This window comes from Leptonychotes weddellii, chromosome 9, assembly GCF_054177405.1.
Source record: "Leptonychotes weddellii isolate Sample4059 chromosome 9, ASM5417740v2, whole genome shotgun sequence".
In the NCBI taxonomy this organism is placed as follows: domain Eukaryota; kingdom Metazoa; phylum Chordata; class Mammalia; order Carnivora; family Phocidae; genus Leptonychotes; species Leptonychotes weddellii.
In genome coordinates, this window is record NC_138377.1 from 74,330,863 (window position 1) to 74,351,118 (window position 20,256).

Here is a 20,256-nt window from a genome sequence, read left to right on the forward strand (position 1 = left end):
GCTCGGGCTTGAGGGCCGGCGGGCTGGGGAGGAGGCGGCGGCTCGCAGAACATGAATCAGCGGCGGCGGCGACGGCGGCGACGGCTGTGGAAGGAGCGCGGTGGCCCAGCAGCGGCCCCGGGGACCCCGCGCTGCTGACGGCGGCCGCGGCGACTCGCAGCGGGCGCGGGTCTCGGAGGCGCGGGCCCCAGCGCCGCCCCCCGGGACGGCCCCCGCCCCTCCCGCGGCCGTCCTCTCTCGTCCCTCCTCCTCTGTCCCTCCTCCCTCCTCCCTTGTCGCTCGCGGGCCGGGCCCGGCATGGTGCGGCGTCGCGGCCGATGGCGCTGAGGCGGAGCATGGGGCGGCCGGGGCTCCCGCCGCTGCCGCCGCCGCCGCCGCCGCTGCTGCTGGCGGGTCTGGCCGCTCTGCTGCTGGCGGAGCCCGCGGCCGCAGGTAGGGGTTGGTCGGGAGGCGGCGGAACGCGGGGGCGCTGCGGAGGGGCGCGGCCGGGTGGGCGCCCAGGGACCGCAGCGGAGCGAGTCCCGGCCTGGGCGGGCCGGAGACTTGGGTGGGGGGACGAAGCTGGAAGGCCGAGGCTTGGGGGCTGGGGGAGGGGGGCGCAGCGCAGCGTCCGCTGCAGGTTCTTGGGCTGGAGCCCCACCCCCAACTTTCTCGCGTCCGGGGCTCTTCTGGCGGGGTGGAAGGGGAAGGGAGTGGGGCTGTGGGCTGAGTGGTCAGAGGGGATTTTCCCGCCTCGACGTGTCTAGTTGTTTGCTCTCCCCTCCCAGTCCTGGGGACCCCATTCTGCCCGCCCTGCACACGAGAGCCCCACTCTGAAACCACAGGGGCTGGACTCAGCACCCAAGAGGCACACCTACCCCATTTAGGTACAGGGGCTGTGAGGGTGCCCAGTCACGGAAAACATCTGGACATACTCTAGTTCCTGTACCCGCTCAGAGCTTCCTGAAACGGGGAATGCTGGCGAGGATGGGCTGGAGCGAGGTTGCTGGTCTTCGTGGGGGCTAGCCTTGTGTTCCCACGTGGCCATGGAGACATTGGCCGGTTATAGGAGGGCTCCTCTCCAAGTTCCCAGGTCCCTCTGGGACTGTTGGGTGTGTACGGGGTGTGAGGTCATCCCTCCCTGCCCTGTGACCGGCCCTGTGTCACAGGCTAAAGCAGCAGCCTCAGCTGGCACCTTGTCTGAGATGGCACTCCCTGCTATAAGAGATTCTCAGGGAAGGGAAGGCAAAGAGTGACAAGTTGACAAGTATTTACAAGCTGAAAGGTGTGTATCTCAGGATCAGAGAGCCCAAGAATTTGCCCAGGGTTGCACAGCAAAGGGCAGGAAGATGCAGGACTGGATTCAGCTCTGTGGATAGTTCACCTGCCCCTCTGCTTAAAAACATGCCAGGAGACCAGGAGGGGTGTGTGTGTGTGTGTGTGTGTGTGTATATGCAGAGGTAGCATTACGCAAGGTGGCTCCTGTTGGTGTGACAGTAGCTCAGGGGTCTTGGGCTCCCTCTTCAGGGCCCCTCCCCTCCCTTCTACCTCCTACCTCCCTAGCACCCGCCCCTGCACACATTCAGGTATTAATAGAGCGGGTGGCTGCCAGGAAGGCTGCCATGTGTTTGATCTGACGTGGTTCTGCAGCCATATGTTCTCCACTTCAGGGGAGCACCCCCTCCTTCTCTTCCTCAGCCTCCTTTCATTTGCCAGGGTGGGGTGCAGGGGCGTGCCAGCAGCAGTGTGAAGTCTGGCCAGACACCTCGGGCGGGCAGAGAGCTGGCCGCCTGTTGAACTACAGGGGTGCAGCGGTACCTGCCCCAGGTATATGTGAGGGCCCCACCTTTTTAGCCTGGCTTGCCTTCCTTTTGGTGGTTGGGCTTGAACTTAACATGGCCCAGTCAGGAGGTATGGGGAAGAGGTCACTTCCTTGGAGCTGGGGGGAACTTGGCAGTGGCAGACATGTGGCTGGAGAGCTTGTCATTTTCCTTCCCCCAGCCAAGGCCCAGGCCACCTTCCCTCCCACACTGTCCAACCTCTGCTTTCTTGACCATTAGCTGAGGATGAGCCCTCTGACCCAGAACCTAGGTTCTGGAAGAGGATGGGGGATATTTCCAGGGACAGAGTCCCTGTCAAGCGGGTTGACACCTTCTCCTTCCCACCTCTCAGGCCTGAAGCTCATGGGAGCCCCGGTGAAGCTGACCGTGTCTCAGGGGCAGCCAGTGAAGCTCAACTGCAGTGTGGAGGGAATGGAGGAGCCCGAGATACAGTGGGTGAAGGACGGGGCTGTGGTCCAGAGTGTGGATCAGGTGTACATCCCAGTCAGTGAGCAGCACTGGATTGGCTTCCTCAGGTGCAGGACCCTGGGGGAGAGTGTGCATGCCAGCCTGGGGGCAGGTTGTGCTTTTTCCCTGGGCTTGGGAGCTGGGGGCAACGTTGATGCCCAGAGGTCTGGGTTTTTTTATTCGGCAACCTGTGGAAACTTCCAGAAGTGGGGGCAGGCTGAACCCACTGAGTCTGCCCAGCATAGCTGCACACCCCCTTGACCCTGGGAGGTGAGCCTGGTGTCCTGTTTCCACAGCCTGAAGTCAGTGGAGCGCTCTGATGCAGGCCGGTACTGGTGCCAGGTGGAGGATGGGGGTGAAATGGAGACCTCCCAGCCAGTGTGGCTCACTGTAGAAGGTGAGGAAGCAGAGACATGAGTGGGCATGTTGGCCTGGAGCAGGTGCTGTCTGCTAGTGACCACACCTCTGCAGAAGAAAGCTCAGTGGAAGCTGATTTGCCCCATTGCCCTCTGAGGCCCGATTGCTCCAGGCTCCAGGCCTTCCCTACCCCAGACATCGGAAGACCCTACTCATTGGAGTCTGGGTATTTCACAGCCAAGGGGGTGATGAGGACCTCCAGTCTATGGGGTGCAGTCAGTTTCAGTTGTCTGAGCAGCAAGCCTAAGCACCCATCTGGGGCTGGACCCTGTTCTGCCAAGTGGCCAGGCCAGGAGGGGGAGGGCTGGGGGAGGGGAGGAAGGATCCGCAGCTGCGGGAGCTCAGAGCTGTTCAGCTCAGGAAAACAAAGTGACTAAGAAAGTAACAAAGGGCCCTGAACGGGATCTGGGGCCTGCCAGCAGAACTCTGCTAAAGCTTCCACCCACTCCCCCTCCCTTTCTGACCTTCCCCCAGCTCCCCACCCTCTGCCTCCTCCCCTGCTCTGGGAAGGCCGTCAGAGCAGGTCTGGGAAGCGAGAATCTACCATGCCCAAGGGGACAGCATAAAGGATATTCCTAAGGTGCCCAAAGAAGGGAAGCTTCCCCCCTCAAGCTAGACGTCTGTTCTGCAGTTTGACCCAGTCCTAAGGGACCTGTAGGACCTTCTGCATAGAGGGCTGCAAATGGTAGCAAACTTGTGGCTTGGGTAGTTGGAAACTGAGAAGTGGCAAGGCTCATCCCTCCACCCCCCTTTCTCCCCAGGTGTGCCATTCTTCACTGTGGAGCCGAAAGATCTGGCGGTACCACCCAATGCCCCTTTCCAACTGTCTTGTGAGGCCGTGGGCCCCCCTGAACCTGTTACCATTGTGTGGTGGAGAGGAGGCACGAAGGTGTGGGGGCCCGCTCCCTCTCCCTCTGTTTTAAATGTAACAGGTGAGCAGCCTCAGGAGGGGGCTTTGAGTAGGGTTGGTGAGGCTGGCAGCATGCAAATCTGTGCAAATCACCAAGTCTGCTCTTGTGAGTGTCCAAAGCACACCCTGGTGCCTGGGTACGTGAGCTGCACCGTTACTAAGCTCATTAGTCAGGTGTGCCAGGCTGGCCAGGGAGCTGATCAGTGGTGATCCTGCTGGGCATGCTTGAGGCCTCTGGAGCCTCTTTCCGTCCTTCACGGTAGTCCAGGCCGCGCACAGCTGGCCCTGGGAGATGAGTCCTGTGAAACCAGGGGCACCCGTTCCCCCCACCCCTCCCAAGGGAAGGAGCCGGGAACCAGCCCACGCAGAGCTAGGAGGAGTGTCTGGCAGGCTTGCCTAGAAGATAAGAGTCTAGGGCTGCAGAGTGGGGAATGGCAGGGAGAAGGAAGGGGGGGGTGCAGCACAAAGAAACAGGAGCCTCCTCTCCTAATGACCCTTTCCAGAAATTTCTAGACATTTTCTCAAACAACTATATTTATCCATACCTCCACACAGCTAGACCCAAAGCAGCAACGCTTGTACACCCACCTGGACCCCAAGATCCTCAGGCACATACGAAGCTTGTGAGGCTCCCTTCTCTGTGAAATAAAGCTCATGTTCCTGGTTGAGGCTTGAACTGACCAAAGAAGTTGGGAGGCTGAGCTTGGTCTCACATACTGGACGGTGGGAGGGATAGGTTCTGATGTGCCAAGTCCCCTAGCAATATGAATCTTGAGAAGAGGTGGGCTACCGGGCCTGTTCGGGAGGTGCTGGGTTGGAGCCTATGAGAGGGAAGTTCAGTTCTCTCCAGATGTGCGTGGTTGGGACCCTCCGGCAGCCGGCCTGATAATAAGCACTCACTGAACTCCTACTCCACACACCACACTGTGCTAGGCACCATGGGGGATCGAAGGAATACAAAAGATATAGAAGCCGTCGGTCCAGCCCCCAAGGAATTAGTGTAATTGGGGAGACAAGACACATGCATAAGATGCTGAGAACTATTGCAGGGCAAAGAATCTGCAAATCAACAATGATGCGGGCATAGAGCAAACAGAGAAGGGCTCTGGATTGTACAATAGAGGAGCGAACAGAGAAGGGAGGCAGCTTTGTGCTGTCTGCGGGAGGTGGGATTGAGGCGGGGGGAGTAGTATGACCTTTCTCAGGTGCTTACTGTGTGCCGCGCGCTTTATGTGGGTTTGCACAATCCTCCCAATTCAAGAGATGAGAAGACAGAGCCCCAGCCCTGGGGTTTATAGCCAGGCTCGTTAGACTCCAAAGTCCCTGGTTGTTCCAACCTGTCTAGCCCCTTCCTCTGGCTGGAGGGACTTCTAGGATATTCAGATCCAGAGCCTGCACAAACCCCCTTCCCCAGTCCCAGGCTGAATGGGAGTTGCTGCTTGGGGGGCGCTGACTGAGGTTTTCTGGCGTCAGGGGTGACCCAGAGCACCGTGTTCTCCTGTGAAGCTCACAACCTTAAAGGCCTGGCCTCTTCTCGCCCAGCCACTGTTCGCCTTCAAGGTAGGAGGACTGGCAGGAGGGAGGGAGGGTGAGTGAGGCAGGGGCGTTTGCAGCCAGCTGTCCAGCAGCCGGGTGAAGTTACAATCATTTGGTGTTCCGCCTTCCCGAGGCCCTGCTGGGACCTGAGGGATGAAGGGTTAATTGGCAGAGCTCCATCCCTAGTGAGAGCACCTGAGACCCTGCCATGGCTGAGATGAGAATAGAAACCTGACGTCACAGCAGATTTCCCATCACGATGCAGAGTCCTCGGGAGGGAAGAAGGGAGAGAGGGAACCAGCAGGAGATGGTCAAGGCTCATGCCCAGCCTTGCTTCTGCCAGTCCCTGTGGAGGGAATGGGGCTGGGAAAAACAGCCTAGCAGCATGATAGCGGAGATCCAAAGGGCTGGTGTGCACAAAGGGAGGGAAGTTGGGAGGGAGAGAACCAGTGTGGGGGGGGAATGGGTTGTGGCTGCAGGGGCTGCCTCTCAATTGTCTCTCCCAAGGCCGAGGTACTGTTGTCCCCCCTTCCCCGCCACACCCACTCTCTTATCCTATTCCTTGGCCAGATAGGGACCCTGATTCAGAGAGAGGCGACCTCTCCCCGCAGCCAGCTGATAACACTCTCCCTGGTATGAGCAGCTCTCCCCTACTGGCTTCTTGGCTTGTATATGACTGTGGTGCTGGGAGTGCTGGGTAGCCATCATCAGGTTGGGGGGACCCCAGGCCTTAGGGAGGGACTTGAGGCTTGACTCCTTCCCGGGCACTCGAGTCCAGGACGCTGACTCTCACTCCTTGTCCACAGCACTGCCTGCAGCCCCCTTTAACATCACAGTGACAAAGCTCTCCAGCAGCAATGCTAGTGTGGCCTGGACACCAGGGGCCGATGGCCTGGCCCTGCTCCAATCCTGTACGATCCAGGTAGGGAGGACAGGCTCTCCTGGCCATGTTCGTACTGTGGCTGCCTCGGTGGCACTTTGTTCACAGTGGTATCACATTTACCTACACTTGTCCATGGGGCTTGGTCTCCAGCTCTCTCCAGGTGTTGCTCCCTTACCAGGAACAGCCCAGCCCGCCCCTTATCGTAGGTGCTCTGGCCACCAAGTGACTTGGCAAATTGGCTCAAACCCGTACATTCTTCAGGCTGGAAAGCAGATCACTAGAGCAGATTTGGGATGCCTGGAGGAGTTTTTCTTCTGTCGGCAAAACCCCAAACCTTTGATTTAGCTGATACCTGTACCCTCATGCCCCATCCCCTGACTCATGCCAAAGAGAACAAGGGGACTAGAAGGGGTTCTAAGCCCCAGAGAGTGGAAAACCTGGGTGAGGTGATATCAAAAACAAGAGGCAATGCAGACTTGTTTATTTTCATCTGTTTACTCAAAGTTTTTAATGAGCACCTTTGAAACTGTTCTAGGCAGTTCCCCCAGGCAGGAGAGGCCCCTGCTCTGGGCTATACCATTTAGAGGACTCCACCCTGGCCCTCTTTTGGCTGCACCCTTGCCCCTGGGCAAGGAATCTATAGAGACAAGGGGATATGCCCATCTAGATCATGAGGACATCCCCTCCCCTTCCCCCAACTGCCACACTACACCATCTTCTAGATACTCAGGACCTCCGCCCTTATGGCCCCCAGTCTGCTTCTAGGACCTGTGTGGGCCTCCTCCCTGGTCCCTCCTTGGGAGGGCATGGTTTGTGCACCTCAAGTCCAAAGGGCAGCCGTTGTGGGGAATCGGTATGCAGGTAGCATTGTCCACACCGCGCAGTTGATGTTCCTCCCGGTACAGACCCTTGGCTCACAGGCTAGCTCTTCTTGTGCCACCACATTCTGGCTTGGGAATCCTAGGGATGAGAGGATTATAAATGCAAACCTGACCTTGATTGAAGCTTTATTTGTCCATATACCATCATAGGAAATATTTTGTCCAATAATTTGTTAGCTGATTTATAACATTTAAATATTTAGCCATATGGTATGTGGATCTCCATTTGTATACTTGTCCTGGGCCCCCAAAATGTGAGGTGAAGGCCTGGTTCACTGTGCTCCTAGGCTCCCAGTTACTCTGCCCTTGAGAAACTGAGACTTTGCACTCGCGTGTAGTTATAATAAATGGTAACCCTTCTAACCGAGTTATGTATCAAGCATAAAAGGGTATGAGTTTTCTGGAGTAGTTGGGAAAGTCTTTGACAGAAAACGTTGTATTTGCACTGAGTCTTAAAAGATGAGTTGGACTTTGCTAGGAAGAGCAGGTCATTCCAAGCAAAGGAACAGCATTTGCAAAGGAATGGAGGCGTGGAACTTGGTGTTATTAGAGTGGGGGCAGGTGGGAGGGAGTGGGTTGCAGGTGTTTGCTGATAGGCTCAGAGGAGGCATTAACTCAAGATCTCCCCCCACCTCCTCTGTCCCCTGCTCCTGCCCATGCCTATTGCATCTTCGGCCTCCCTCCTCTCCATCATTACTTTGCGGCTTTTCTGTAGGTGACACAGGCTCCAGGAGGCTGGGAGGTCCTGGCTGTTGTGGTCCCCGTGCCACCTTTTACCTGCCTGCTCCGGGACCTGGCACCTGCCACCAACTACAGCCTCAGGGTGCGCTGTGCCAACGCCTTGGGGCCTTCTCCATATGCTGACTGGGTGCCCTTTCGGACAAAGGGCCTAGGTAAGGGGCTTGCAGAGCAGAGTGGCTGGGCAGGGCCTGCACGGGGAACAGGCGATGTTGGCTTCAGTCCTGAATGAAGTTGCTTGAGAGAGAGGTTACCTGAAGGGGGGTTCCTGCCTCATTCAGCAAACACCGAGTGTCTGCTGTGTACCTATGAATTAGATAAATCCGGCCCCTTCTCATGCAGCTTTAGTTCTAGGGGTGGAGCAGACATGCAAATTAGAAAAGATCAGATCATTTGGTGAGGAAGAGTGCCCTCAGGGTGGTCCAGGCATACCCCCATAAAGAGATTGAAGTTTGAATGATAAGGAACAAGCCACACATGGGGGAGGGGAAATCACTGCAGAAGGGGGCACAGCAAGTGCAAAGATCCTGTGGCAGGAACTTGCTTGGAGTTCTCCTGTCAATAGCAGAGATGCTGGTGGGGCTATGAGGGGGAAGTGGTGAAGGATGCTGCTGAGGCAGTAACCAAGAGCAGCACTGTACCTAGCAGGGTGCTGTGGGTCCTGCCATTGCTCACCCCTCCTCCACAGGACTCTGGGTGAGAGCAGTCAGAACTGGGAGGGAAGTCCTAACCCCCACCTGTAGCTGTCTGAGCTGTGTAGCTCTTGGGAGTTGGTTCCAAAGGCTAGCACGGGATGGTGATAGTGGGAAGGGCAGGGCTCTTAGCGGCCTTCTCTCTTTGGGTACAGCCCCAGCCAGTGCTCCCCAGAACCTCCATGCCATCCGCACAGACTCAGGCCTCATCCTGGAGTGGGAAGAAGTGATCCCCGAGGGCCCTTTGGAAGGCCCCCTGGGACCTTATAAATTGTCCTGGGTTCAGGACAATGGAACCCAGGTAAGGGGCACCCAGGTAAGGGGAGACAAGCCTCTGCTCTCCAGGTACACCGAGTCATCTGTCAGGACTCTTAAGACCTTTAGAGCTTCCGAATGGCTGTCCTTGGTGGGCCTGGGGACTTTGGTGGGCTGGGCCTCCCACCACCCCAGGGAGTCCACTTTTCCCCACCTTCCCCTGCAGGCTTCCCTCCTTATTGGATTGTTTCCTGTTAGGATTGCATCCGGTGGCCACTTGTAAAGCAGAAAGCACATTCCTAAACAGACTGGGGGAGGGCACGGATAAGGCTGTCTTATCCTCAGCCTGGTTCCTTCCCATCCCCCACCTCTGCCTGCCTGGACTGAGCCTTGTTTGTGTTCAGGGGAGGCCTCTGCGGCCTGGGGAAGGAATGTGATGACTCCCAGCAGGTTGTGTTCCTGAGGTCCCTGAACCCACAGTGTCCCTTACCTCCTGGGTTCCTAGCTGGACCTTTCTCTGCATTCAGGCCCCAGCTGGAGGCCTTTTCCTCAGACTCAAATGTGGGATGGGGGTTTTTCCTGGCTGCAGGGTGAGCTGACAGTGGAGGGGACCAGGGCCAACTTGACAGGCTGGGATCCGCAGAAGGACTTGACTGTGCGTGTGTGCATCTCCAATGCAGTTGGCTGTGGGCCCTGGAGTCAGCCACTGGTGGTCTCTTCTCATGACCATGCAGGTAAGGCCTGTAGGGGAAGGGCAGAGGGGATCAAGGCTCTCAAGGCCAACCTAGATTGGTGGAAGGAGCTTGGTAGCACCTTTGCTTCTAATAGACCCAAAGACTCAGCAGTTGAGGCCAGGGTTGGTATTTGAACTACATGTCCTTCTCCCCCTACCCCAGAACTAGCATAGAAATCCCTGGTCGTATTGTAGGTTCCAACAGCCAGGGCCTGTCACTGACAGGGTAGGAACTCTTGGGGCTTCCTTTGGAGCTTCTTTCCCCTCGGGACCTTTATTGACTTAAGAGAACCTCTTGTCCAGGCCAGATGGCCATCAGTGGAAAGTTCTAAAGGGACTCCTTGATGTCAGCCTCGCTCATGCCACTGCCCCCATCTCCCATAGGCCAGCATGGCCCTCCCCACAGCCGCACATCCTGGGTGCCTGTGGTCCTGGGTGTGCTGACAGCCTTGGTGACGGCCGCGGCCCTGGCCCTCATCCTGCTTCGAAAGAGGCGGAAGGAGACACGGTTCGGGTAAGGGGGTAAGGACAGGAGGGAGAGGCGGGCGATGACCGAAGATCTTGGGGCTGACTCCAAGTCCTGGGTTTCCCCTTAGGCAAGCCTTTGACAGTGTCATGGCCCGGGGAGAGCCGGCCGTTCACTTCCGGGCAGCCCGGTCCTTCAATCGGGAGCGGCCTGAGCGTATCGAGGCCACATGTGAGTGTGGGGAATCATAGGAAAAATGGACTATCTTCGCGCCCCTATCTGTATTCTTTTTGTTAGCTCATTAATTTGGCCAGTGTGTCTGAACATTAATGAGTCCTGAGCACACAACAGTGGAAAAGACACACAGACCTACCCTCGTGGAGGTTGCCATCCTAGCTGTGGGAGAGCTAAACTAAGCTCATGCCTTCTCTGGGGGCCGAGCCTGGGGTGTCGGTCAGGAGCCAGAGAGGCCCCTCTTCTGTCTCACCACCCTTCTCCCCACAGTGGACAGCTTGGGCATCAGTGATGAACTCAAGGACAAATTGGAGGATGTGCTCATCCCTGAGCAGCAGTTCACCCTGGGCCGGATGTTGGGCAAAGGTGTGTGGGGCTGCATGGGGATTAGCCGGAGTGGAGTTTGTCTTTGATTGCTCCCAGCACTTTGGGGGTGTGGGCTTGGGGCAGCTCCTGTGAACACAATATGCTGGTAGACTGCTGAGTCGGGGATGTTTGGGGGAATGGTGGCTGGGGATAAGGAGGGCAGAGGAGCACTCCCAGCATACTTTCGTCGGCTGTGGACAAGGGAGCCTCCTGCAGTGGCCCTGGAGTCTAGTGATTTGTGTCCCTGGGGAGGATCACCTTGAAGAAAAGGGGCTGGGGCTGGTAGGGCAAGGGGCCTCACCATCATTTGGGTCGGCTCCTAGGAGAGTTCGGTTCAGTGCGGGAGGCCCAGCTGAAGCAGGAGGATGGCTCCTTTGTGAAAGTGGCCGTCAAGATGCTGAAAGGTGAGTGGAGAATAGTAGACCTGGAGTGAGGAGTGGAAGGGGTCCTGAGCCGGAAGTAGGCTCTGCTGCACCCCTAGACTTTCCAAGAAGAGTTAGTCAGCACTAACTAGGATGCCGTCTGTGCCACGTGAATAATTCAAAAGCATAAACCCACACACATTTGCGCCCTTTGCTTTCTGTCGTCAGCAGTGACTGTCCTCTGGGCTCATTCAGGGTGATTAAAGCTGGTTGCCTGAGCGTCTGGGCTATCCAAACCAAAGGGAAGACCGTTAGCAAGTGGAAAGATGGTTGGAGAGCCCCACTCCATGGGAGTTTCTTCTGCTAATGGCCAGACTGTTTCCTGAGCCCTCTGGGAAGCCCAGGAAGGACAACGCCTAGGAGTCTTGGGTCAGAATTGGGGGCACATCTCCCTTATTCCCTCCCTTCCATCCTTCTAGCTGACATCATTGCTTCAAGTGACATTGAAGAGTTCCTCAGGGAAGCGGCTTGCATGAAGGAATTTGACCACCCACACGTGGCCAAGCTTGTTGGTGAGCTCCTTCTTGGGGGGAGGCAGATATACAATAGGGCTAAAAGTATGCTCCCCTAAGGTGGGAGGGCAGCCTGTAGGAGAGAAGTTTGGACTTAGCTGGTGAGGAAGCAGATAGCAAAATAGCAAGGAAGGTCCTGGCTGAAATCTGATCCAACTCCAGACAAGGTCTGCACTTGAAGACTGCTCATGTGAACAGAGGAGAAGGAGGGGACAAGTAGATGCTCCAGAGATCTGGGGGGCAGCCAAATCTTAGGTAGTCACCAGTAGGTAGGCCAGTGTGGACTTACGGGGAGGGAGGTAGCAGAGCCAGGGCTAGAGATAGGACCTAGCAAGTGGCGGACTCATGCAAACACCTGAGCCATCTCTTGACTGCTGTGTGCCCTGCTCCTGACTCTCCCTTGTCGCCAGGGGTGAGCCTCCGCAGCAGGGCCAAAGGCCGTCTCCCCATCCCCATGGTCATCTTGCCCTTCATGAAGCACGGGGACCTGCACGCCTTCCTACTCGCCTCCCGGATTGGGGAGAATCCCTTTGTGAGTGCCTGAGGTGGAATGGCCAGGAGTTGGAAAGGGACAAAGACCCTGGCATTGAGTTTGGCTTGGTGGGCAGGGCCGATTAAACTGGTTGGGAAGAGGCAGGCTGGCTTTGACCCTTTTTATGTTAGAAGGCTTCCTTCTCCCTCACAAGCCCTGCTGGGAATTTTAGGCGGGGCAAGGGCCCACTTCTGGGAGAAGAGACCTCTAGAGCTCCACACTGGGAGTGTCTTGACTCTTGGATGCTCTCTCAGATCTGCCAAAGCTTCTTTGCCTTGGGAAGCCCCTCCAAACGCCCTCCTTTCAGTAATTCCAAGGACAGTCTTTAGGCTTTCTGGCCAGGGAACCCCCTTCATCCTGCCCTGGCTGGGTGGGCAGATCCAGCCCGAGCTTGCCCTGTCTGCCCACTAGAACCTGCCCCTGCAGACCCTGGTCCGGTTCATGGTGGACATCGCCTGTGGCATGGAGTACCTGAGCTCCCGGAACTTTATTCACCGAGACCTGGCTGCTCGGAATTGCATGTATGTGAATTCTAGAGGGCTCGGGGCGTGGGGTGGGTGGGGAACAGAGCAGCCTACGACAGGAGAACTAGCTAATGGTCGGCTCTCACCTGGGTGCGTGGGGACAGCTGGGGAGCAAAGATGCCCTGGTGTCCGTAAGGCTGACTGCATCCTCCAACACCCCTCACAGGCTGGCGGAAGACATGACAGTGTGCGTAGCTGACTTTGGGCTCTCCCGGAAGATCTATAGCGGGGACTACTATCGCCAGGGCTGTGCCTCCAAATTGCCTGTCAAGTGGCTGGCCCTGGAGAGCCTGGCTGACAACCTGTATACTGTGCACAGTGACGTGGTGAGCAGGGTGGCACAGTGAGGCTCGGTGGGAACGCAAGCAGCGTGGCCTAGGGTGTGGGTCCTTTCGAGTCCTCAAGGACCTAGCTGGGTCTCTTCTTTGGGCTTTGGCTGCCCCCTTATGAGGCCCCTGAGCCCTAAGATGTGCTTGCCTTAGGGTTCTGCCCAGCTCAGGAAACCTAGTGACATCTCCCCTCCAACCTTGCTTCCGTCCCAGTGGGCCTTCGGGGTGACCATGTGGGAGATCATGACTCGTGGGCAGACGCCGTATGCTGGCATTGAGAATGCTGAGATTTACAACTACCTCATCGGCGGGAACCGCCTGAAACAGCCTTCAGAGTGTACAGAGGACGTGTGAGTGCCCTGGGAAGGGGACCTGGGGAGGAAGGAGGAATTTGGGGTTTCAGGTGCTGCCTGCCACCACAGCTGCTGGTCCAGTGGGAGCGCGGAACCTCAACTGGACCTTTCGTTTTTTTGGTGGAAATGTCCTTGTCCCCAGAGGGAAGACCAACCTCCACTCCAAGCTGCCTCTTCATCTGCTACCTCCCGTTTACTCTCTCTCCTGCTTTCGCATCCTGTATTTTTTGTTCCACCCTTTCTTACACTCTTATTTTCTCCAGTTCCAGGAAGAACCAGGAACCCCGAGGGCAGAAGGTACAGGGTTGAGCAACAGCACATGATTCTGTCACCTTCTCCCCACCCACCCCCCACTCCTTCTCAGTCCCCAACTAGTCTAAGAAAACCTCCCAGGCTGAGCCCTCCCTCCCCCTCAGAGAGGGCTGCACCAGGGCAAGAAAAAACTGCCTCTCTGTCACATTCCTCGCTAGACAAGGAGGGGGCGTGGGGGGAGCGGGAGGTTGGCTTCCTCTTGAGGGAGTGGAGAGACCTAAGATCCCGGGGAGAAGAACTGCCTTCTTTCCTTTCTGAAAGCCTGGAGCCTTTGGGAGTGGGGTAGGGTAGGGATACACCCACTGCACAGTGGAGTGTTGTGAACCCCTCGTGACTGGAAGACAAGGTTACTAGCATTAGCTGGGTACTTTACAGGCATTCTTTCAGGTAATCCCCCTCTAACCCCATAAGGAAAAGACTATCATTATCCCTATTTTGTAGATGAAAAACTAAAGATTAAAGAGGTTAAGTAACGTGGCCAAGGTCACACAGCTATTAAGTAGATGAGTTGGGATGTGAACCTAGATGCCTGTGATTTTAGAATAGGTGCCTCTTAACTATGACGCCAAATGTAATTTGTCCATTCTAGGGTTGTATTTCCCACCCTGTGCAAGCCAGTTTCCCTGGGGCCCTGGGGGACCTTTTCACTAGTACCAGGGGGAGGGAGTCCACAGTGATCCAGGGAAGGAATCTACTCCCTACTTCTTGCTGTGGGGCTGGACCAGAGGTCCAGGATCAGGGACAGGCAGAGGAAGGTGCCTGAATGGTGGGGTCCTTTTTCTCTAGGGCAGTTGGTTTGAAGTGCCCTGATCCTTGACTGTGGGTAAGAGGGAAATCTGAGGGCGCGAGCCAGGCCCTACCCCTCCTGCTCATCTGCACAGCTCAGGGCATGGCAGGGGCAGGAGCTCAGGTCTCCCTGTGGCTGTAGCCTGCCTGGGCATCTGGAGCTGCAGAGGTTCTGCTGGGCATCGGGGATCAGGCTCCGGCTTAGCTTCCTCTCAGGCCGGGGCTAGTGTTGTCAATAGGGCGGGCGCTGGCCTCCTACCAGCCAGCCTGGTGGACAGGCGCCAGTTGGCTCCTAGCACAGCCTTGACAATGTAGCCCAGCCTGGCCACATACCCATGGCCCCGGACCATTTCCATGGCCTCTTCGATGTCTGGCACCATTCCTCCCATCATTGGGGGCCCCTGTCAGGAGGGCCAGTGTGTGGGGCAGTGTTTGGGGCTTCTGTTGTAGGCACAAGAGAGTCAGGCATTTGCTCTGACTGCATCTGGTCAGAACCCCCTTCCCTTAGTTCTTTTTTTTTTTTTTTTTTTTCCCTTTAAGCCTGAGGCATTCCCTGGGAACAGGAATAAGACCTCAGGGAATCTGTAAGGCTCCTGAAAGTGTATGTAGAAAGTGTTCCTTCCCCGGGGGAGGGGGGGAAGGGGCGGGGAGGGCTGGAAGCTTTTCTAGATTCAAAGGTGTCCATGAACAATGAAGATTTAAGTCTGCCTGAGTGGGTGAGGATTTGGGACAAAGCGTGGCTGTTCAAATCCTTGCCATTAAAATAACACTGACTCCCGCTGTGTTCTGCAAGACAAAAGCATGCCTAGTGCCCCTCCCAGCAGAGCCTAGGACGGACTCTGGAGCTAGCTCCATCCCTTTCTACCTGTGTGACCTTGGGCAAGGTTCTTAACCTTTCTGGGCCTCAGTTTCCACAGTGGTAAAATAGGGATCATTTATTTCACAGGGTTGTGGTGAGCATTAAATGATAAATGTCAACTACTTAGAAGAGGGCCTGATACATAGTCCTACATACGGGTGTGTTAAAGAAAAGTTTCCCAAATCGTGGTTCCGTATGGTTAAGGGGCCTCAGCTTCTCCTCGGGGGTCCTCACTGCCACCCCTCACGCTCCTCTGCGCCCAGGTATGAGCTCATGTACCAGTGCTGGAGCGCCGACCCCAAGCGGCGCCCGACCTTCACGTGCCTGCGGATGGAGCTGGAGAGCATCCTGGGCCACCTGTCCGTGCTGTCCACCAGCCAGGACCCCTTGTACATCAACCTGGAGCGAGCCGAGGGGCCCGCCGAGGGAGGCCCCCTGCAGCTGCCTGGCGGGGACCAGGCCAGCAGCGGGGCCGGGGATGGCAGCAGTGTGGGGGCAGCGGAGGGCACCCCCAGTGACTATCGGTACATCCTCAGCCCTGAGGGGCTCGCCGAGCGGCCCGGGCAGGAGGAGGAGCCGCTGGAAAGCCCCACCAGTGAGGCCCGGAGGCAGCTCCTGCAGCAGCAGGGGCTCCTGCCCCACAGTAGCTGTTAGCCCACAGGCTGAGCGCGGCCGGGGCCGTGCTGCTGGCTGTGATGCTGGCCGAGGACCCTGGCCCGGGCCGCGCGGCGTGGGGGCTCCTGTGGCAGTCGTCCCAAGCTGCGCTGGAAGCCTGGACCGACCAAATGGCCCAATCCCAGTTCTTCCTGCGGCCACTCTGGGCTGCCTGGCATCGGCTCAGGCCGGGGCCGGGTGGAGGTGGGCCAGGCCTGGTTGCCTAAACCCAGGCAGCTGGCAGGAGGGGGGTGGTTATGTTTCCATGGTTACCGTGGGTGTGGAGAGGAGTTGGGGGAGGGTAGATCCAGCCCTGTGGGCCTCTACCCTCTGGCCGAGCTGCCCCTGCTGCTTCAGCGCATGCACTGAGGTGTCTTTCGCCCCGGGAGCCCCAGCCCTGCCCATGCTCGGGGTTTAAGTGTCCGGTTTTGCTCTTCCTCACAAAGAGATGCCCTTGTGTTATTCCCCTGTAGGTGAGAGTTGGTAAGGGGTTGATACAGTCAGGTCCCAAGTGCTGGGAGACAGTGGGGCACTCCCAGGTCTGAATCCTCGTCCCCTTCCTGATGACCCAGCCCGCCTAGGCCAGGAGTCAAGTGCAGCTGACCAGGTCACACAGCAAGGCATGCTGGATCACTGCAGGCTGCCATTTGCCCAGCCTCTAAAGGCAGGGCACCCAGCCTGGCAAGAGGAAGGGGTGCTGTAGGCCCTGCCCAGGAATGCGTGAGGCCAGAGAGGAGTCCAGGAGCCCCTCTTTACGCCCTCCCACAGTCTGTCTGAGCATGCTACCAAATCCCAAAATATCCTAAGACTAACAAAGGCAGCTGTGTCTGAGCTCAATCCTTCCATGCAGCGTCCCTTAGTCCCAGTTTTCCCTCTCCCTGGAGACCCTCTTCTGTCCCAAATCTCCAGAGACAGAGAGAAAATAGGCCTGATGGTTGGCGTGGGTGGGGGGGGAGTTACTGGAGCCTGGACCCCAGCCCTGGCTAGGGGAGCCCCCGGATTGCATGGGGCAGGCCCCTGCTGTTAGGGATATTTCCAAGCCGTTAGAAGCTGTTTAAAAACAGAAATAAAATTGAGAGCTAAAGACCCAAGGCTTTGTCTCTTAACTGTTTACTTTTTTCCAGATCGCAAAAATGAAGCATCTCTGCATAGAGAAAAATCTGGAAAGACATATGCCAAAATGTTAACAGCTGTTATCTTTACATGATGTGAGTTAAAGGGACTTGTTTTCCTTTGTGCCTTCCAAGTTTTCTGCACTGAGCACAAAATGCTTTTGTAATTAGAGAAGACCCCAAAGAATGTTATCACATTAAAGATAATACATAGTCATGTAGACAATTAGGAAAATGTAGAAAATCATTTTTAAAAGTGGCAAATACCTATATTCCTACCACCTAGAGATAGCCGCCCTTGACCTTTTGAAAATGTAAATGTTTTGAAAAAGTTCTTTATCTTGGAATAAGGACAAAGACTGCTTTGGCTGTCTCCTACTCCTCTATCAGACTTCCCTTCTATCGTTGGGTGTGGATACTTTGTTCTCATCTTTACACCATTGCTGGGAGCCAGGGGAAACTCTGGGAAGAAACAGGCAAAAAGAATGGTTTGCCTCTTCCGAATTAGAAGTTAAGAGCATGGGGCGCCTGGGTGGCTCAGTTGGTTAAGCGACTGCCTTCGGCTCAGGTCATGATCCTGGAGTCCCGGGATCGAGTCCCGCATCGGGCTCCCTGCTCTGCAGGGAGTCTGCTTCTCCCTCTGACCCTGCTCTCTCTCATTCTCTCTCTCAAATAAATAAATAAAATCTTTAAAAAAAAAAAAAAAAGAAGTTAAGAGCATGAAGTTTGCTTCCAAGTATTTCCACCTGAAAATTTTAGTTTAGAAGCTTTATTTATTGATTTATTTTTAAAGATTTTATTTTTTATTTTTTCTAAAGATTTTATTTATTTATTTGAGAGAGAATGAGAGAAAGCACATGAGACGGGGGAGGGTCAGAGGGAGAAGCAGACTCCCCGCTGAGCAGGGAGCCCGATGAGGGACTCGATCCCGGGACTCCAGGGCCATGACCTGAGCTGAAGGCAGTCGCTTAACCAACTGAGCCACCCAGGTGCCCTTAAAGATTTTATTTATTTATTTGACAGAAAGAGCACAAGCAGTGGGGAGTGGCAGGCAGAGAGAGAGGGAGAAGCAGACTCCCTGCTCAGCAGGGAGCCCGATGCGATGGGGGGCTCCATCCCAGGATCCTGAGATCATGACCTGAGCTGAAGGAGGATGCTTAACCGACTGAGCCATCCAGGCACCCCATAGTTTAGAAGCTTTGAGAGCAAGCTCGTGGGAGCATGTAGCAGGAGGCATGAGAACTGGGCCTTTCTCTGTGTGGAGGGGTGTGGGAAGACAGGGAGGGACACAGGTATTGCCCTGCTGGCTAAGGGCAATGGAATGGGGCAGGTGCTTCTGAAAGCAAATATCCTGAAAAACCTGGTGCTGGTACTCCAGATTCTGGTTCTCAGGTGGATCGTGAGACCTGAATTCACTTCCAGGGAAGTGGCTTTCAGAATGTTTCCTGCTGTAATTAGCTTTAACTGCAGGTAATGATTACTTGCGAGGTCATGTTTGGGAATGATTGAGAAGAGCTTTACTCTCAAATAATTGTCTACCATTAATGGGCTCCTATTATGTGCCAGGCACTGCACCAAGCACTTCATATATATATATTATCTCATTTAATACAGAGAGCATTCCTACAAGATGGGAATATAATTATCATCCTCCGATAGGACAGAAATGAGGGTTAGTAACTTGTCCAGGGTTATGTAAGCTAATGAATGGTCAGTTCAGGCTTGAAACCCACTAAGAGAGCAGAGCCTGTGCTCCTTCTCCCCCCAGCATTCCAGAGAGCACCCTGAAGCAGCTCTGTCATGATCATGTTATCTTTCGGGTGAATGCAGGTCAGTAGTAGGCACCTTTTAAAATGTACAGGAGGGGGGCACCTAGGTGGCTCAGTCGTTGGGTGTCTGCCTTCGGCTCAGGTCATGATCCCAGGGTCCTGGGATCGAGCCCCGCATCGGGCTCCCTGCTCGGCCGGAGGCCTGCTTCTCCCTCTCCCACTCCCCCTGCTTGTGTTCCCTCTCTTGCTGTGTCTCTCTCTGTCAAATAAATAAAATTTTTAAAAATAAATAAATAAATAAATAAAATGTACAGGAGGCTCCTGGATGGCTCAGTCAGTTAAGCATCCGACTCTTGATCTCAGCTCAGGTCTTTATCTCAGCGGTATGAGTTTAAGCCCTGCATTGGGCTCCACACTGAGCATGGAGCCTACTTAAAAAAAAAAGTACAGGAGTTCTAGTGTGTGTGTGTGTGTGTGTGTGTGTGTGTGTGTGTGACAAAGTAATTAAGTGGGAGTTACCTACCAGTAACTAAATCTGTGTAAATAATTTTCTCAGCTCAGTCTTTTTTCCCCAAGCATCTTGGCTCCCCCATGGTAAAGGGGTTTGAGGTAGGTGATAATAGTAGAGTTTTTGAAAACTTTTTTTTGAAGTATAGGACACATCTCAAAAAAATACACCAATCAGAAGTGCACAGTCCTTAAGAATTTTCACAAACAGATCCAAATAACCAGCAACCAGATCAAGAGACAAACATTACCAGCACTCTAGAAGCAGCCCTTTAGGCCCTGCCCCAACCTCTGCCTCCTCCCATCTCCCCAAAGGTAACCTCTATCCTGACTTATAACATCATGGATGAAAGTAGCTCTTTTTAAAGTTTATATAGAAAAAAAAAATAAAGTTTATATAGACTCATATAGGTTGATTTTTTTTTAAAAGATTTATTTATTTATTTATTTATTTGAGAGAGAGAGAATGAGAGAGCACATGAGAGGGGGGAGGGTCAGAGGGAGAAGCAGGCTCCCTGCCGAGCAGGGAGCCCGATGCAGGACTCGATCCCAGGACTCCAGGATCATGACTTGAGCCGAAGGCAGTCGCTTAACCAACTGAGCCACCCAGGCGCCCTATAGGTTGATTATTTTGTGTTTGTGTTCTTGGAACCCACAATATGTTTTTCAGAATCATCTAACCATACCAATTTTGAGAAGTGCGAGTCAAAAGAAAAAAGAAGAGTAGATAGAACAGTGCTTCTGTTCTGTTTTATATTTTTGTTTTTTATTATGTGCCTAGCTCAGTGCCTCTCCTACCTCAAACAAGCTCCCTCAAACAAATCACCTGAGAATCTTGTTAAAATGTGGACTGGATTCAGTAGGTCTAGGGTGGGGCCTGAGATTCTGCATTCTAACAAGTTCTTAAGTGATGCTGATGCTGCTGGTCCACACATTGAGGTGCAAGCTCCATCAGTAATTTGAAAGGGTGCAGGATGAATTTGAAAAGTCAGTCAATGCCTCCAGTATATGAGCATTCTAACAAAATTACACTAGTGGAAAAGATTAGAGCATAATTTAATTTCTACATCTTATAAGATTTAATTACTTTTTCTTTATGTGTGTCTGATTGATATTTTTCTACTTAAAAATATTAATTTATTGGGGTGCCTGAGTGGCTCAGTTGGGAAGCATCCAACTCTTGATCTCAACTCAGGTCTTGGTCTTG

General features: G+C 54.7%; 1 protein-coding gene across 5 annotated transcripts; it reads left to right on the forward strand.

Annotated features, from left to right (window-relative positions):
• Positions 1–83: 83 nt before the first annotated feature.
• TYRO3 (TYRO3 protein tyrosine kinase) lies at positions 84–16,752 on the forward strand. Of its 5 annotated transcripts, none has more exons than XM_081830919.1 (20): positions 271–432; positions 1,696–1,806; positions 2,152–2,335; positions 2,564–2,664; positions 3,446–3,616; positions 5,068–5,154; positions 5,937–6,052; positions 7,610–7,787; positions 8,480–8,625; positions 9,169–9,313; positions 9,697–9,826; positions 9,909–10,009; positions 10,283–10,378; positions 10,702–10,782; positions 11,220–11,312; positions 11,723–11,844; positions 12,256–12,365; positions 12,535–12,694; positions 12,911–13,047; positions 15,271–16,752. In XM_081830919.1, the coding sequence occupies exons 1-20, from the start codon at positions 318–320 to the stop codon at positions 15,659–15,661; spliced, it is 2,775 nt and encodes a 924-aa protein (XP_081687045.1). In that variant the 5' UTR covers positions 271–317; the 3' UTR covers positions 15,662–16,752. The 5 variants fall into 5 exon arrangements, with proteins under 5 accessions (XP_006736695.2, XP_081687046.1, XP_081687047.1 ...); XM_081830922.1 differs by lacking the exon at positions 15,271–16,752 and adding an exon at positions 15,095–15,260 and having other exon boundaries at positions 272–432; XM_006736632.3 differs by lacking the exon at positions 1,696–1,806 and having other exon boundaries at positions 84–432.
• The last annotated feature ends 3,504 nt before the right edge of the window (positions 16,753–20,256 follow it).

What these genes read in the sequence shown, in the direction of transcription:
- TYRO3 (XM_081830919.1), top strand. Translation starts at nt 318, where the DNA reads ATGGCGCTGAGGCGGAGCATGGGGCGGCCGGGGCTCCCGCCGCTGCCG. An exon ending in CACTGGATTGGCTTCCTCAG is followed by an intron (nt 2,336 to 2,563) that starts GTGCAGGACCCT and finishes CTGTTTCCACAG; the next exon opens with CCTGAAGTCAGTGGAGCGCT. An exon ending in TCAGAGTGTACAGAGGACGT is followed by an intron (nt 13,048 to 15,270) that starts GTGAGTGCCCTG and finishes CTCTGCGCCCAG; the next exon opens with GTATGAGCTCATGTACCAGT.